The sequence below is a fragment of the Cervus elaphus genome, chromosome 1 (genome assembly GCF_910594005.1).
Source record: "Cervus elaphus chromosome 1, mCerEla1.1, whole genome shotgun sequence".
NCBI lineage: Eukaryota > Metazoa > Chordata > Mammalia > Artiodactyla > Cervidae > Cervus > Cervus elaphus.
In genome coordinates, this window is record NC_057815.1 from 55,784,005 (window position 1) to 55,800,279 (window position 16,275).

Genomic DNA, 16,275 nt, shown 5'->3' on the forward strand with positions numbered 1-16,275 from the left:
TTCAGTGATGGTAAGGAGAAAGAAAGCATAGGAGGGCCTGACTGGACCTCTGTTTTTTTTTTTTTTTTTTTTTCATGGACCTCTGTTTTGAATGCCTGAAAATGTGCACATCACTTTTCACGTTACATTAGCAGAAACTTAGTCATATGCCACATCTAATTTCAGAGGAAACTGGGAAATATACAGTAGCTGAAAATCAATCTAGAAAGACATTTTATTAATTACAGATTATTTTTTTTATCTTCTTCAGTTAGATGTAATCATAGCTGATTTGGATGGAGGCACTATTAAAATTCCTGAATGTATTCACCTCTCTTCTCTTCCGGAACCACTTCTACATCAGACTCAAGCAGCTCTTTCTTTGGTATGATATATTCTTTCTTAATTTACTTAATTTCTTGAAGCATTTGTATCTTGATTTAAATCTAAACTAAGGTAATTGGATATCATTCATTGACAGTTTAATTACTTAAAAATGAGAGTTATATGTTTTTAAAACATGTATGTGTATTCTCACATAGTGTTAGAATAGGATAATTTACAAAATATTATCTAAAGAGTATACTTTGAACCCTAAGTGAATATTTGTTCTAGGTATTAGAAACACACCTCTGAAAACAAGACCAGACTATGCCTCAAAATCCTTGATTCTCCTAACATCCCTCATTAGAAGCTAGCACCTGTTCCCTTTCCTTCATCTTTCTTAATGACATCTCATTTCTCTTGGGTAGATGTGCTTCTTGCAAAGCAATGTGATAAGGACTGGCCAGTGTTTCCAGCTTACTACAAAAAGATGTAACTTATTGATAAATGTCTAGTATTCTGTGCGTTGAAGCTATAAAAAAATCTTGTGATCTAAGTGTTTCTCATTGAAGCAAATTTATTTTTTGTCAACCTTTGTTTATTTCTAAAAGCAAAAAGCACAGTATTTTATTTTACTGACAACATTTTAGTTGCCCACTTATCCATCATCAGAAATTTGAAATTTAGGAATTCTTCATTCCGTTTCAAGCCATTACTAGAATTAAGGCTTTCATATTCTTCTTGAATAGTATTCCAGTCTGAGCTGTTTAAAATCTTTTTCCCCCTTAAATAGGAACTTACATAGGAACTCAGAAGTCTAAGATTACCAGGAGGGGTTTTATTTTCAGAAATTTCCAAATTTGTGTTAGTCCTTGTGTTGTTATAGTGGTATGTGTAGGATGGGAACTTTTAGAGAAGACTGACTTTTTCCAATATAATTTGTACTCTGGAATACCAGGTGTGATAGAGTAAAAAGCATGCTAGGTTAGAACTTACGAGACCTAAATTCCAGTCAGCATCTTGCCACTGGGTATTTTTGAGCAAATCACATTCCATCCTCTGTTTCCTAGTCTTTATCAGTAGGGTGAATGTTTTATACAAAGGATGGCAAATGCCTGTTTCCCAGAGTGAAGTATGGAAATGATCTGGTGTGGTATGTGGCAACTTTTTAATTTTAATAATTGTGTATTTATTATAATGTTTATTTTATTAAAAATAACATACAAAACCTGTGATTTCACAGATGATATCATCTAAGAAAATACTAGATTTAAAGAGATGAGTTGACCCAGAGGAATCGGGTGGAGAGGGAGGTGGGAGGGAGGATCGGGATGGGGAATACGTGTAACTCTATGGCTGATTCATATCAATGTATGACAAAACCCACTGAAATGTTGTCAAGTAATTAGCCTCCAACTAATAAAAAATAAATAAATAAATAAAGAGATGAGTTGATTTAAAGACATTTCAAAGAAAAATATTAGCTAAACAATTGCATCGGTGGTATATGGATAGAGCAAAAGCTAAGAACATAGTACTTGAGTGACTGAAGAAAGTTTTATGTTCTATAAATGTTAAATAAGTTTTAAAATATTAATGTACATTTACTTAATGATATTTTTAACTATTCAGGGATTAAGTACCAAAATTAACAAAGGTTAAGATTCTAGTTCTTAAGTCAGTGACTTCTGGTAGAGGTTTTGCTGTGCCCTGGTAAACCTTAACCTTCGACACTTGTGCCACCAAATTTGACCAATGAGTAAAATTCAGTGTTGGTAAAACTGAGTATGCCTATTTATGCAGTTTTCAAACACTTTGTTGGATCATATGCTACAGTGTACATAAGCGTATAGGACTAAAACGATATCATATTTGATGGACTGTGTGGGAGATTTGACATACAAGTATATCAGCTTCATTTGGTCAGTAAATAATTATAATCAGATGGTTACACAGTATAATAATCAGGGATGTTTTTATAGACATGAAGATGTTATTATACTATGATAACGATTTGATGACTAGATTATCAATATTATTGATATTTTGGTGTCTTTCATAAATATTGTTTTGAGCTTTTTGGTTTATTGTAAGAATATAATACCAAATCTTCAGTATTTGAAAGTGATTCTGCAAAGACAAAAATTTGCTGCTTACCGATGCAAAATTATTTTCCCTGTGTAAGCCCTGCATGGATGTGTCTTTCCCACCTGCCCCCTCAGCCTGCCTTCCTTCAAAGCCTAACACAAATGTTGCCTTCTTTTTTTTACTTTCTCTAGGTTGAATTAATTATACTTTATGTTCACATATTATTATTTTATATATTTATAATACTTGTCACATTGTGTTATACTGTCACCCCTCTGGACTGTGAGGTTCACAGACTTATTCTGTTTCTTCTCAGTATTTTAATTAATTAATTTTTAATTGTATTTTAAAAACATAAAAATAAATGCTTTAGATTTTCTTTTTTTTTTTCTTTTCTTTTTTTTTTTTCCAGTGGGTTTTGTCATACATTGGTATGAATCAGCCATGGATTTACATGTTTAACTGTATAGATAAATAGCTCTGCCCTAGACCATTCTCTCTCAGAGCTGACTACTATTTTATATTTTAGTGTGTATTTCAGAACTTTACATTTTCATTTATATGTATACCAGTATAATATAATACTGGTAGCTCAGTATTCGGCTTCCCTGTCAGCTCAGCTGGTGAAGAATCTGCCTGCAATGCAGGAGACCCCAGTTCAATTCCTGGGTCAGGAAGATCCCTTGGAGGAAGGATAGGCTACCCAATCCAATATTCTTGGGCTTCCATGGTGGCTCAGATGGTAAAGAATCCGCCTACAATGTGGGAGACCTGGGTTCGATCCCTTGGTTGGGAAGATCCCCTGGAGAAGGGATCGGCTATGTTCAAATAAATGAAACCAACTATGTGTTTTTCCCTGCAACAGGTATTTTAATTGAATATTTTTTTCTTGAATATCTTTTCACATAATACATGCAGAGCTACCATTAATGTATTGTATTTCATGGAGGGGATGAATATATTGTAATTCACATACTAAGACTGTTTCATCTTAATGCCACTAGTAGATCAAATAATAGGTTTTATTGATATTTTACATAACAGAGCTTCTTTGCTTTAGATTTTACACCCAGATTTGGAAGTAGCAGATCATGCTTTTCCCCCTCCACGAACAGCTTTATCCCACTCAAAAATGCTGGTAAGAAGTTTAATATTTAAGTTTGATGTTTTTAAAAAGAGTTGCTTTTCTTTGTATGTTTTTCAAAGAAGCTGAGTATAGTGTGAGTTAGATGGACAGCCTAGTAAAGGTGTGCCAAGTTAGAAATTAGGAGAATTGCCACTGATTGATCTTGTGACCTCCTGAAGGGGAAGGCATAGGCAGTACATTGATTGGGAGGGGAGTAGGCTGAGACTGTTGCTCTGAGGAGGCATGACTAAGTATGGGAGAAAAAAATCAGAACCTAGATTAGAGCCTGAAAAGTTGTGCCAAGCATCAAATTGAAAGGGTCAGGCAAGGATAAAAAAGGGAAGATTATAAAAAATGGAAACAGAGGTCATTGGTCACAGGAGAAAATCAAGTTTGGGTGAGTGGATAAATGTAGTTCCAATTGAAAGTCGTAAAAGAGTGACCATACAGCAGAGATCCCTTTTTTATTTTGATCAGTGCATTTCTTAATGATGAGCTTTGCAGCCAGTATGGAAAGTTATAGAACTGCATACCTTTGATAAGTTATGAAGCATTTTTAACTATTTCTTCATCTATTAAATAAGGGATTGACTAAATCTGAGAGTTTCCATAAAGTTCTAAAACTATGATTTTTTTAAAATCTGAATTATCAAAACACATTTTCAAATCATACTTTATTAATGTAAGAATAGATTTTTAGAACTTGTTTAAACTTTGGAATAAATATCATAAGCTTTTTAAATAGTTTTGAGTTTTTTCTTTTGTATTTGTAACAGTATTTCTTTTGATGGAGATAAAAATCAAATGACTTGGGAAATATGCCCTTCTCTAACATGGTGAAAGCAGAGACTCTCTGATTTATGTTTTTTTCTGAGAGGAAAATTGGATGTACTAGAGGAAAGTTTTACTAGGTTCAATTTTTAAAGGAACTATTTAACGGGCTACACTGTCCAACTGTGGGACGGACTAGGTGCCCACTACTCAGTGCTGCTACAAATGATAGGAAGCACAGATTTATTAAATAATCTCTAAGGTTCTTTCCAACTTTCTGATTTTGTGATGTTTCTTTTGTTTTTTAAGAAATTCAGTTATCTAACATGTTTCTTCTTATATTTTCAGGATAAGGAAGTGCGTGCAGTTTTTCTTAGATTATTTGCACAACTTTTCCAAGGATATAGATCATGCTTACAGCTTATAAGAATTCATGCAGAACCAGTAATACATTTTCACAAGGTAAGATCTAATACCATACTTATCTGTCCAAAATGTAAACTCTAATTTAATTAAAGGAACTTGGCAATCTTTTTCTAGCCATATATTTTGAGTTTAATCTATCAAATTTGTTTATTTAAAATCTCTGCTTTGTGTGGCTAGTTGATAATTTTTTTCTTTTTTTAATTATTTTTATTGGAATATAGTTGATTTACAGTGTTGTGTTAGTGTCAGGTGTCTGATAATTTTTAATAATACTGTGGAACTGATACATTTTCCTTTAGAAATGTTAACTTTAGATTGATTTTTCTTTTAAAATTTAGGTTATTTCCGATTTCCACTCCTGCTTTGCAGACAGGTTCATTTTTATTCAATACATCTAGTATTTCAGGTATCAAAGCCCTTTTAGAGAGAAATGTATTTTATAACAACATACTTATGCACGAAGATGTTTATTCAGGCTTTAATCTTTCTAGTATGTTTCTGTTTTGACCATTCATTCATCCATTGCTAAGTGATAACTTATTCATTTCACATTGTTTTTCTTTACAGACAGCTTTCTTGGGACAGCGTGGTCTAGTTGAGAATGATTTCCTCACTAAAGTTCTCAATGGAATGGCATTTGCAGGTTTTGTTTCAGAAAGAGGTCCTCCCTATAGATCCTGTGATCTCTTTGATGAGGTATACTTATTATCAAATGAATGCATTATTTACAGACAAAATTAGTAGATAAAAGGAGAGAAGCAGTGTTTTAAACATTTAATTAAGATTAAAAAATATTTATTGTGCATATCAGATCTTGGTGTTTATAATGTGGATTAGAAAAAATATAATTATAGGATGTCTCAGAAGTAAAATACATAGAAATTTTGAACAACTGAATACTTTTTTGGCTTGTGGGATCTTAGTTCCCCAACCAGGGGTCAAACCTGTATCCCCTGCGTTGGAAGCTCAGAGTCCTAACTATTGGACCACCAGGAAATTCCCTTGAACAACTGAATTTTAAATAGTTGATTAAAATCTTTTTGAAAAATTGACAGTGATTGTATAGGTAGAACTTACAGTTTTATAGAGAGAAAGGTCTAAGTTTAATGTATAAATATGTTATTTCAAACTGCAGTTACTTTAAATCTGTGTCCTAGAGCCATAGTTTAACTAAGCCGTTCTTATTTATTTATTTATTTATTTTTACTGTTATCTTTATTTTAATCAAAGCTTGGAAAATAAAGTAAGGAGGCCACAATTTCAGTTTCTCCATAAAAGAACCACAAATCAGGGTGTTTTCTTAAGTACTAATCCTTGGAAAATATAGCAAATTTCAAGTAAGAATTAGCACCTTCTTTGCATTTAGCTAAGTCATTCTTAACTAATGCTGATTTTTTCCCAGGATTTGTGTAGCTTCTTTGAAAGTGAAAGTGAAAGTTGCTTAGTGGTGTCCCACTCTTTGCGACCCCATGAATTATACAGTCCGTGGAATTCTCCAGGCCAGAATACTGGAGTGGGTAGCCATTCCCTTATCCAAGGGATCTTCCCAACCCAGAGCTCGTAGTTCCTTTCAGTTCAGTTCAGTTCAGTTCAATTGCTCAGTCGTGTCTGACTCTCTGCGACCCCATAAATCACAGCACGCCAGGCCCCCCTGTCCATCACAAACTCCTGGAGTTTACTCAGACTCATGCCCATTGAGTCAGTGATGCCATCCAGCCATCTCATCCTCTGTCGTCCCCTTCTCCGCCTGCCCCCAATCCCTCCCAGCATCACAGTCTTTTCCAATGAGTCAACTCTTCACATGAGGTGGCCAAAGTATTGGAGTTTCAACTTCAGCATCAGTCCTTCCAATGAACACCCAGGACTGATCTCCTTTAGGAGGGACTGGTTGGATCTCCTTGCAGTCCAAGAGACTCTTCAAGAGTCTTCTCCAACACCACAGTTCAAACGCATCAATTCTTCGGCACTCAGCTTTCTTCACAGTCCAACTCTCACATCCATACATGACCACTGGAAAAACCATAACCTTTACCAGACGGACCTTTGTTGTAGTTCCTTTAGGAGATATTAAATATATGAAAGGCAGATTTAGTCTCTATTTTCAAGGAATTGGCCATATAAAGGAAGAGTTAGAGCAGATGCAACTCAAAATAAGGATGCTATTTTGTGTTAGTTTTGATTTTTCTTACTGTGATTCATCTTTCCATTTATCATTTAACTATGTTCATAGAAGCCCGTTCTGATAGATAGAACAATGACTCTTACTCCCATTTAAACTTCTAGAAGAGCCAAGAACCAAGAAATGTAAAAGTTCTCAGAAGTGTGTAAAAGAAAACCACTCCTAGTGCCCAGAGTAACGGAGAATAGTAACAGTGGTCACATTATGCTGCTGGTGGTGGTTGTCGCTCAGTCACAGTTGTGTCCGACTCTTTGAAACCCCACGGACTACAGCACACCAGGCACCTTTGTCCTCCACTATCTCTCAGAGTTTGCTCAAGTTCATATCCATTGAGTTGGTGATGCTATCTAACCATCTCATCTTCTGCTGCCCCCTTCTTCTTTTGCCTTCAGTCTTTCCCAGCATCAGGGTCTTTTCCAGTGAGTTGGCTCTTCAAGTGATGTGGCCAAAGTATTGGAGCTTCAGCCTCAGCAACAGTCCTTCCAATGCATATTCAGGGTTGATTTCATTTGGAATTGACAGTCCAAGGGACTCTCACAAGTTCTCCAACACCACAGTTAAAAAGCATCAATTCTTCAGTGCTTAGCCTTCTTTATGGTCCAACTCTCATAGCTATACGTGACTACTGTAAAAACCATAGCTTTGACTATATGGGCCTTTGTTGCTGTGGTGGTTTTATTTCATACAGAGAAGTTAAGAATCTTTGTTTAGAGAAGGGTCTTTTATTCTCTATAAAGACAGTTAAGTAAAGTAAGAATAAAAGAAAAGGTACATGCTTTAGTTCTGAGTATGGAGATCTACCCCAAATGCTTTCTTTACATAACACAAAACATGTGAAGATCTCAGAAAGAGTGCCCTGAGGTGGACAGTTTTTTCTGATCACTTGTTGATCTCTGATTCTCTAATATGATTGATCATTGATTACCTAATACTAACATATATCACCCTTTAGATCTTGAACTAAGTAACTGATACATAATGATTTATGTGGATGAATTAGGGGCTCCCCAAAGCCCTTTCTAGCACCTACATTTTATTAGTCTCAAGCATTTGAAATAGTAACTTGGGTTTGTACCCTTTTTCTTTCTATACAAATTCCTTTAGTAATAGTCTCTCACAGCTTCATCACAACTAATAAGTCAGATCGATTACTTCCAGAAAACTTGCTTGCCAGCTTGCCACAGACTCTCTTTTTGTAAGTGCTTCCCTTGCCCAAAGTGCTGTCTTTCTACTTTCTGTCCATTTTTTGTACTCTGCTCATATTTCACCACCTCCTACAGACTTTCCCCAAGCAGATGACTCTGAAAGCCACTAGTCAGCATTAAACTGTATTTTATGTCTCTAACTTTATATGGCAACTTATCTTTTATTATGTACATTCATATACACAACAGATACATATATATATGTGTGTGTGTGTGTGTATAATATATATATATTCTTCAGATTGAAAAGAATAATATGACGAGGACCTGTCCAAGATTCCTAGTAGACCAATTCCTGTTAGTCTCCCCTTAGTGTTCACCTATTTCTGTGTTCAGTACAGTGATGATTTTTAATGTCTTATTGATGTCATTACTTGAAAGCCAGTTACTTATATATATACTTCTGTCAAGGGCCTAAAAGAAATGAGACTTCAGACCTAAGTAATTTCTTCTTCTACTCTCTTTGGCCACTTAATTGGCTTGCAGGGGAATGTGCTTTTAGGAAAATTGCATTTGCTCTTGCCTTGTTTTCATTTAGCTGAGGGCAGCCTGCCAGACACAAGGCTTATGGAGTTTTGAGCAGTTTTGAGCACTGTCTATTGTCTTATCCACAGACACCCAACAAATAGACCTGTTAGAAGGAAAGAAGCATTTGACTTCCTTTGGCAATCCTTCTGAATGCTGGCCTACAATAGGTGGAGTCATAGTTTTATATGTCTGTCTGCTCCTGTGAATCTATTAGTTGCTAGAATGAAAATTCCTATATTATACCCTTTTAAAAAATCCATCTATTTACTTCCTCTTCATACCTCATTTTTTCCTGTCAGTGCTCTTTGCTCCACTCCAAGTGTACACACTAACATGGTTCTTCCAGTAAATTAGTTGGTAAGGAAATGGATCACAGGTTCTATAATTTGAGAACTAGAAAGAGCCTTAAGGTCATCTTGTTCTTACATCTTATTTTAGAGATGAAAAAATTGAAGCTCAGGAGCCTTAGTGACTTGTTTCAAATCATGCTGTTAGCAGACCTAGGACTAGAGTGACCCAACTTGAACATTTAGTTCATATTTTGTGAGTTAGGGAAATGTTTGGAGACTTTCTGTCTGTCTGAAATTCTCTGAGTGAGAGAATTCTCTGAGTGAGGCCTGGAGAATGAGAGAATCTCTCTTGAGTTCCAAAAATAATGACTTTCCCAAGAAAAAACAGGACTCTGAATCATCAGAGAGAGACCACCGGAACATCCAAGGACTTGATTAACTCTAGAATAGAGGTGAAACCCAGTAAAAATCTAAAATACTTTGTTTTAATAATAATATACATATTGTATGCTTTTTAGTTTGCAAATTGTGTGAAATTATCACATGTTTTTCTAATTCAGCATATTTTAGAGTTGATGCTTTATCATTTGATTCTTTTTCCTAGGTGGTAGCTTTTGAAGTAGAGCGAATTAAAGTTGAAGAAAATAACCCAATGAAGATGATAAAGCATGTCAGAGAACTTGCTGAGCAACTATTTAAAAATGTACGTAAGTGTATTTATTTAGATAGTCATTATTTTTAAAGTATTAATAAAGTATTTTCTTTGAAAAATTCAAAAGCTTCATATTCCTAGTGATGATCCTTTTTGATCTGATTTAAAACCTTTGAGACTATGAGTTCCAAAATATTAAAGTTGGTACTGTGCATCAAAATAGACCTCATTTTTCAAAGTGATTTTGCTGTCAATTGATATGTTATGAAAACATATTAGTCCCAATTTTCCAGTTTATCACTTGCCTTCATTGTGATTTTCATTTAGGTCTCTGTCTTCTTAAGAGCATATTGAATATTTTTGAGATGTAAAGATTAGACTCATGGAGACCAGAACTACCTGAGACAGATTTGACTGATGTATTCTGCTTTAGCTTGGTACAGTGACTGTCCATTGTATTGTGAAAAACTTTGAGGTGCATTGTTTTGAATATACAGGAGTGAAAAGCTTAAAGAAAGAAAACTGTCAGGTGCTATAGAAACTCAAGGGTAAAAGTATTCCTTGATGAAAGAAATGCAGTAAGTTAAAGATTGGAATGTGTTAAAGTCTGTTTTTGGATACCCAGGAAAGAAGAGGTCTTATGATGCATGCAGAAAAGTGGATATTGGCTAATGATTACTAGTTATTTCTCCTGCATGTGAAGATTTTCAGAGTTGAATCTTTTTACTAAGAAAAGGAGAGTGAGAAGTATTGTCTTCCAGTGTAAAGTTGAGGGGAGATGTATCTTAAAGAAAATATAGTTAAGAAGGATTTGGGGTCAGTATCCTGGTATTGCTTAATTAACTTCATATTTGAATAGGTGGGTCTTTTTGGATGTCGGGTGATTAATTAGTGGGTTGTAACATCCTTTCAAAATCTAAGAACCGGTTGGATAAAAGCAGGATACTAAACTGTTTCTCTGTTTCATGATTATTCAGTTATTTATGAATTTTATTTCTGAAGTTATTTTAAAACTTATCCCTTGGACTGATATCCTAAATTTCACATTTATAACTGTGTCCAGTATGATAAGACTGTTTCTTGTTTAGTATGCTAAAACTTAAAAAAAGAGTTCTATCAGAAGGAAAACCTTGTGTTCTGTGCTTGACTTTGCCATTTATGGTGACTGTATAGAACTAATGTATAGGGTGATCACGTGAGAAAATTCTGTTGACCTATTGTAATAATAATAAATATTGAGTGTTTAGCACAACGTGTCAGGAATGGGATTAAGCACTTTACATACATTATCTCTGATCTTTACAATGTAAGATAGGTGTCATTATCCCCATTTTACTGGGAATAATCGATTCACGATCCTATGGTTATTAAGTGATTGAATCCAGATTTTAAATTCAGGAATTTTCATCTCTACAATACCTAAGACTATATTCTTTCACTCCCATTAGGCTGACTCATCTCCAGTTGGACAGATAGTGGTACTTCCAATGGTTGACTTTATACTTTTCTCTCTATAAGGCTCTTTAATGTATTTTCTCATTTCATCTTATAAATAGCCCTTTGAGATAGATAGGGCAGATGTCGATATGTTAGGAAATTGAAGATTAGAAAGTTTTTTTCTTTGCTCACTAGGAGTGATTTATTTATGCATTTCAGAGAATAGCAAAACATTAAATGGGAAACAATGTTAGGAAATTGAAGATTAGAAAGTTTTTTTCTTTGCTCACTAGGAGTGATTTATTTATGCATTTCAGAGAATAGCAAAACATTAAATGGGAAACAAAGGGACTGATCTCTTTAATAACTAAATGTTTATTTCTTAACTTCTTACAAGATTATTCCAAAACTGCAAAATTCTATAGCCAGTAAGTGACCAGAGCTCTGAGGTTCTGACACAGGTTTGTCTCTTATCACAGGACTGAGTATGCATTGTATGGGAGGGCGTGTGCCAAGCCACTGTAATGCAAAAACAAAGTAACTTAAATATATAATGATAATGTAAATTTAATCTATAACTTAATGATACCTAACTTACATTAAACCAACACAAAACTGAAAACTGAAGTGAAATAACTATCTAGTAATTATACATTCTTGAGAGTGAATGTAAAACACAAACAACTTGCATCTTATCGGACACTAGTAAGGCGCTCATCATGAGGGACTGTATTATTAGGTAAGATACAGATATTGCTCTTTAAATGTTCTCTCATTTCTTGAGCCCTTACTGAGCTTTTTCCCCTCACAGTCTAATTCTGTTCCATTTAATTTAATCAAATCTGCTCATTCAGTATGTATATTAGGCACCTACTAGTTCCAGGCGTTTTCCAAGTATGAGATTCCACTAATACCCTTGAGAAGAGGATACACGTATATGACGAATGAGTATTTGAGAGTATCCCAGTGGACTGTCATCAGACTTTATGAGATTCCTTTTAGTTCTGTGATTCTAAAGTTCTTGATGGTCCTAACATTCCTAAAATAAATACTTAAAAAGCAGTCACAATGGTAAAGTTACTTTCTTGGGTTGTACAGGACGTTGAGGGGGAGAGGCAGGATGGTCTCAATGCAAGGAAAATAATCCAGATGGTTCTATTTTTAACTAGTCTTTTTTTTTTTTTTTTTAATCATCACACTTCTAAAATTCCCTTTTGGTAAGCAAAAGCCAACCATATAATTTGACTGTTTCCTTATTATTGGGTTAGAATTGAAACCTGGTTATTCCACTCAGTTGTTTGTAAATACTTTATTGCACAGAAGTCTGGTATGTGTATCTAGCCTCTGTCTTTTATTTCCCTTTGAAGTCCCTCAGATACGAACCTTAATTGTTTACTTTCTTATCACCACCCCTTTATTGTGCTATTCAGAGAGTAGGAATGTGAGTAGATGTGAGTAGGATGAATTGCTGGGTTTAGCTGCTCTTTTAACTTTCTGAAGCTTCCTAAATAATTAAAAGTTTCTGGTGAGTTTGGGAGGGGGAAGTGGAGGTGGAATGAAGAGGGAAAACAAATAAATCCATTAGAGACAAATGTGTAAGTGTTGGCAAAGTTATACCATGAACATTTTCTTTGGCCATATATTGGTACAGTTTTTCTTTCCATGCCCAGTTGATAATACTGTGACTGCCTATCTTGGTTTTCAGAATCTTTGATGTCTGCATATTTGTCATATTTGATGACAGCATATTTAACTCCTCCACTGCTCTTTCTCTATGAGTCTTAGTATACATTTATAATAATCAATTAGCTGAATGCAAAATGAGAGTATTAAAATAGTCCAGAGCAAGAACTTTAGAAGCATCCATTCTGAGGCATCAAGAAATCCGTTGGACATGTGTTTTGCTGGTTTACACAGTTATGTTTTTCTCATTTGTTTTGCATCTGTGGTAGTACATAATCATTTGCTAGATTGTGTAACTTGTCTGTTTTCTTAAAAATTAAAGAAAAAATGAGAGGACTTGGACTTTCTTATAAAGTAATATGAGATTTCTATTTGTGTTTAATAGGTATTTCATTGCCCAGCACTGAAACAGATAGGTTTGAAAATTCTAATAAGAAAAGAAAGCCCAAATGCAGGAATAACCATTCTAAATCAATTAGGTCTGTTTCCTTTACATTTCTGCAGAAAGTTAATTTCACTACTAGGCACATTTGATCTAAACTGATGATATTTATACTCTTTGCCAACTGTGAATAAAGGGATTTCTAATTGTTGTTTTTATAGGAAAGAAGTAAAATATTGCAATCATCTTTCATCTTAAAACATAAACACTTAGATTGTTATGATGAAATGAGGCCCTCAACCCAAAGCATAAAAATCAAATTCCTTCTTCCACCCTATTTGATTTGTTTGTTCATTTTAAGTCAGATTTACTGTGATATAATTTACATATAGTAAAATTTACCATTTATAATGTACAATTAGGTAGATTGTGACGAATGTAGTTATGCAATCACCACAACACTAAGGGCATCGAACATTTCTATCTTCCCCCAGATTTTCTTAATACTCCAATATAGTCACATCCTCCTCTCACTTCAAACTCTTGACAACTGATCTGTTTTCTGTCTCTGTAGTTAGTTTTTGCTTTTTTCATAGTATCATTATGTAGTTTTCTGAGTTTGGTTTCTCTTTGCATAAGGCATTTCACACTCACTCCTGTCACTGCATGAATCAGTTAGTCCCTTTTATTGTTGAGCACTATTCCGTTGTACGGCTAATCAAAGTTTTATTTATCTGTTAAGCAAATGAAGGAAAATTTTGGTAGTTGTGAGTGAAACCACCCTAAACATGTTCACAGATTTTTGTTGTTCAATCACTAAGCCATGTCCAACTATTTGCAACCCCATGGACTGTATCATGCTAGGCTTTCCTGTCCTTCAAGATCTCCCAGAGTTTGCTTAAACTCATGCCCATTGAGTCAGTGATGCCATCCATCTCATCTTCTCTCACCCCGTTCTCTTCCTGCCCTCAATCTTTCCCAGCATCAGGGTCTTTATCAGTCAGTCAGCTCTTCACATCAGGTGGCCTAAGTATTGGACTCCAAAGTATTGAAGCTTCAGCATCAGTCCTTCCAATGAATATTCAAGGTTGATTTCCTTGAGGATTGACTGCTTTGATCTCCTTGCAGTCTAGGGGACTCTTAAGAGTCTTCTCCAACAACACAGTTCAAAAGCATCAGTTCCTCAGTGCTCAGCCTTCTTTATGGTCCAACTCTCACATCCATACATAACTACTGGAAAAATCATACCTTTGACTCTCAGACTATTGTTGGCAAAGTGATGTCTTTGCTTTTTAATATGCTGTCTAGCTTTGTCATAGCTTTTCATCCAAGGAGCAGGCGTATTTTAATTTCATGGCTGCAGTCGCCATCTTCAGTGATTTTGGAGCCCAAGAAAATAAAATCTGCCACTATTTCCACTTTTCCCCATCTAATTGCAATGAAGTGATGGGACCGGATGCCATGATCTTAGTTTTTGAATGTTGAGTTTTAAGCCAGCTTTTTCACTCTTCTCTTTCAGTCTCATCAAGATGCTCTTTAGTTCCTCTTTGCTTTCTGCCATTAGGGTGGTATCATCTACATATCTGAAATTGTTGATATATCTCCTGGCAATTTTTATTCCAGCTTGTGAGTCATCAAGCCTGGCTTTTTGCATGATGTACTCTACATGTAAGTTAAATAAGCAGGGTGATAATACACAGTCTTGACGTACTTCTCTCTCAATTTTGAACTACTCCATTGTTCCATATCCTGTTCTAACTGTTGCTTTTTGACCTGCATACCTGCTTTCTCAGGAAGCAGGTAAGGTGGTCTGGTATTCCCACCTCTTTAAGAGTTTTCCACAGTTTGTTGTGATCTACAGAGTCAAAGGCTTTAGCATTGTCAATGAAGCAGAAGTAGATATTTTTCTGGAATTCTCTTGCTTTTTCTATGATCCACCTGATGTTGGTGATTTGATCTCTGGTTCATCTGCCTTTTCTAAATCCAGCTTGTACATCTGGAACTTCTCAGTTCACATACTGTTGAAGCCTAGCTTGAAGGATTTTGAGCATGACCTTGCTAGCATGTGAAATGAATGTAATTCTATGATAGTTGAACATTCTTTGGCATTGCCTTTCTTTGGGATTGGGATGAAAACTGACCTTTTCCAGTCCTGTGGCCACTGCTGAGTTTTCCAAATTTGCTGGCATAGTGAGTGCAGCACTTTCACAGCAGCATCTTTTAGGATTTGAAATAGCTCAGCTGAAATTCCATCACCTTCACCAGCTTTGTTCTTAGTAATGCTTCACAAGGCCCACTTGACTTCATACCCCGCTCTAGATGAGAGTGACCACATCATTGTGTTTCTCCTGGGCAGTTTAAGACCTTTTTTGTATAGTTCTTTTGTGTATTCTTGCCACCTCTCCTTAATCTCTTCTACTTCTGTTAGGTGCTTGCCATTTCTGTCCTTTATTGTGCACATCTTTTGCATGAAATGTTCCCTTGGTATCTCCAGTTTTCTTGAGGAGATCTCTAGTCTTTCGCATTCTATCATTTTCCTCTATTTCTTTGCATTGTTCTCTTAAGAAGGCTCTCTTATGTCTCCTTGTTATTCTTTGGCACTCTGCATTCAGTTGCTTATATCTTTCCCTTTCTCCTTTACTTTTCACATCTCTTCTTTTCTCAGCTATTTGTAAAGTTTCCTCAGACAACCATTTTGCCTTCTTGGATTTCTTTTTATTTGGGATGGTTTTGGTCACTGCCTCCTATACAGTGTTACGAACTTCTGTCCATAGTTCTTCAGGCAGTCTCTCTGCAAGATATAATCCCTTGAATTGATTTGTCACCTCCACTGTAAGATCATAAGGGATTTGATTTGGGTCATACCTGAATGGTCTAGTGTTTTCCCTACTTTCTTTAATTTAAGTCTGAATTTTGCATTAAGGAGCTCATTATCTGAGACACAGTTAGCCCCAGGTCTTGTTTTTGCTGACAGTATAGAGTTTCTCCATCTTTGGCTGCAAAGAATATAATCAATCTGACAGGTTTTTATGTGAACATATTTATTTCTCTTGAGTGAGTAACTAGGAATAGGCTGCTAGAAAAGGGGTGACAAGATGATAACTCTTGTTATCAAGATGATAAAAAATTTCCAGACTGTTTTCTTAAGTGTCTATACAATTTTGCATTCCTACCAGTAATACATGAGAGTTTTGTTGCTTTGCAT

General features: G+C 35.3%; 1 protein-coding gene across 3 annotated transcripts in view; it reads left to right on the forward strand.

Moving 5' to 3' along the window:
* The window catches only part of SBF2 (SET binding factor 2), a 494,424-nt gene that overhangs the window by 270,437 nt on the left and 207,712 nt on the right, over positions 1–16,275 (forward strand). For all 3 annotated transcript variants that reach the window (XM_043903289.1, XM_043903298.1, XM_043903284.1), the window contains 5 exons: positions 251–364; positions 3,452–3,529; positions 4,637–4,750; positions 5,282–5,410; positions 9,521–9,619. In XM_043903289.1, the coding sequence (XP_043759224.1) occupies positions 251–364; positions 3,452–3,529; positions 4,637–4,750; positions 5,282–5,410; positions 9,521–9,619 (534 nt within the window). The remainder of the gene's footprint in view (positions 1–250; positions 365–3,451; positions 3,530–4,636; positions 4,751–5,281; positions 5,411–9,520; positions 9,620–16,275) is intronic.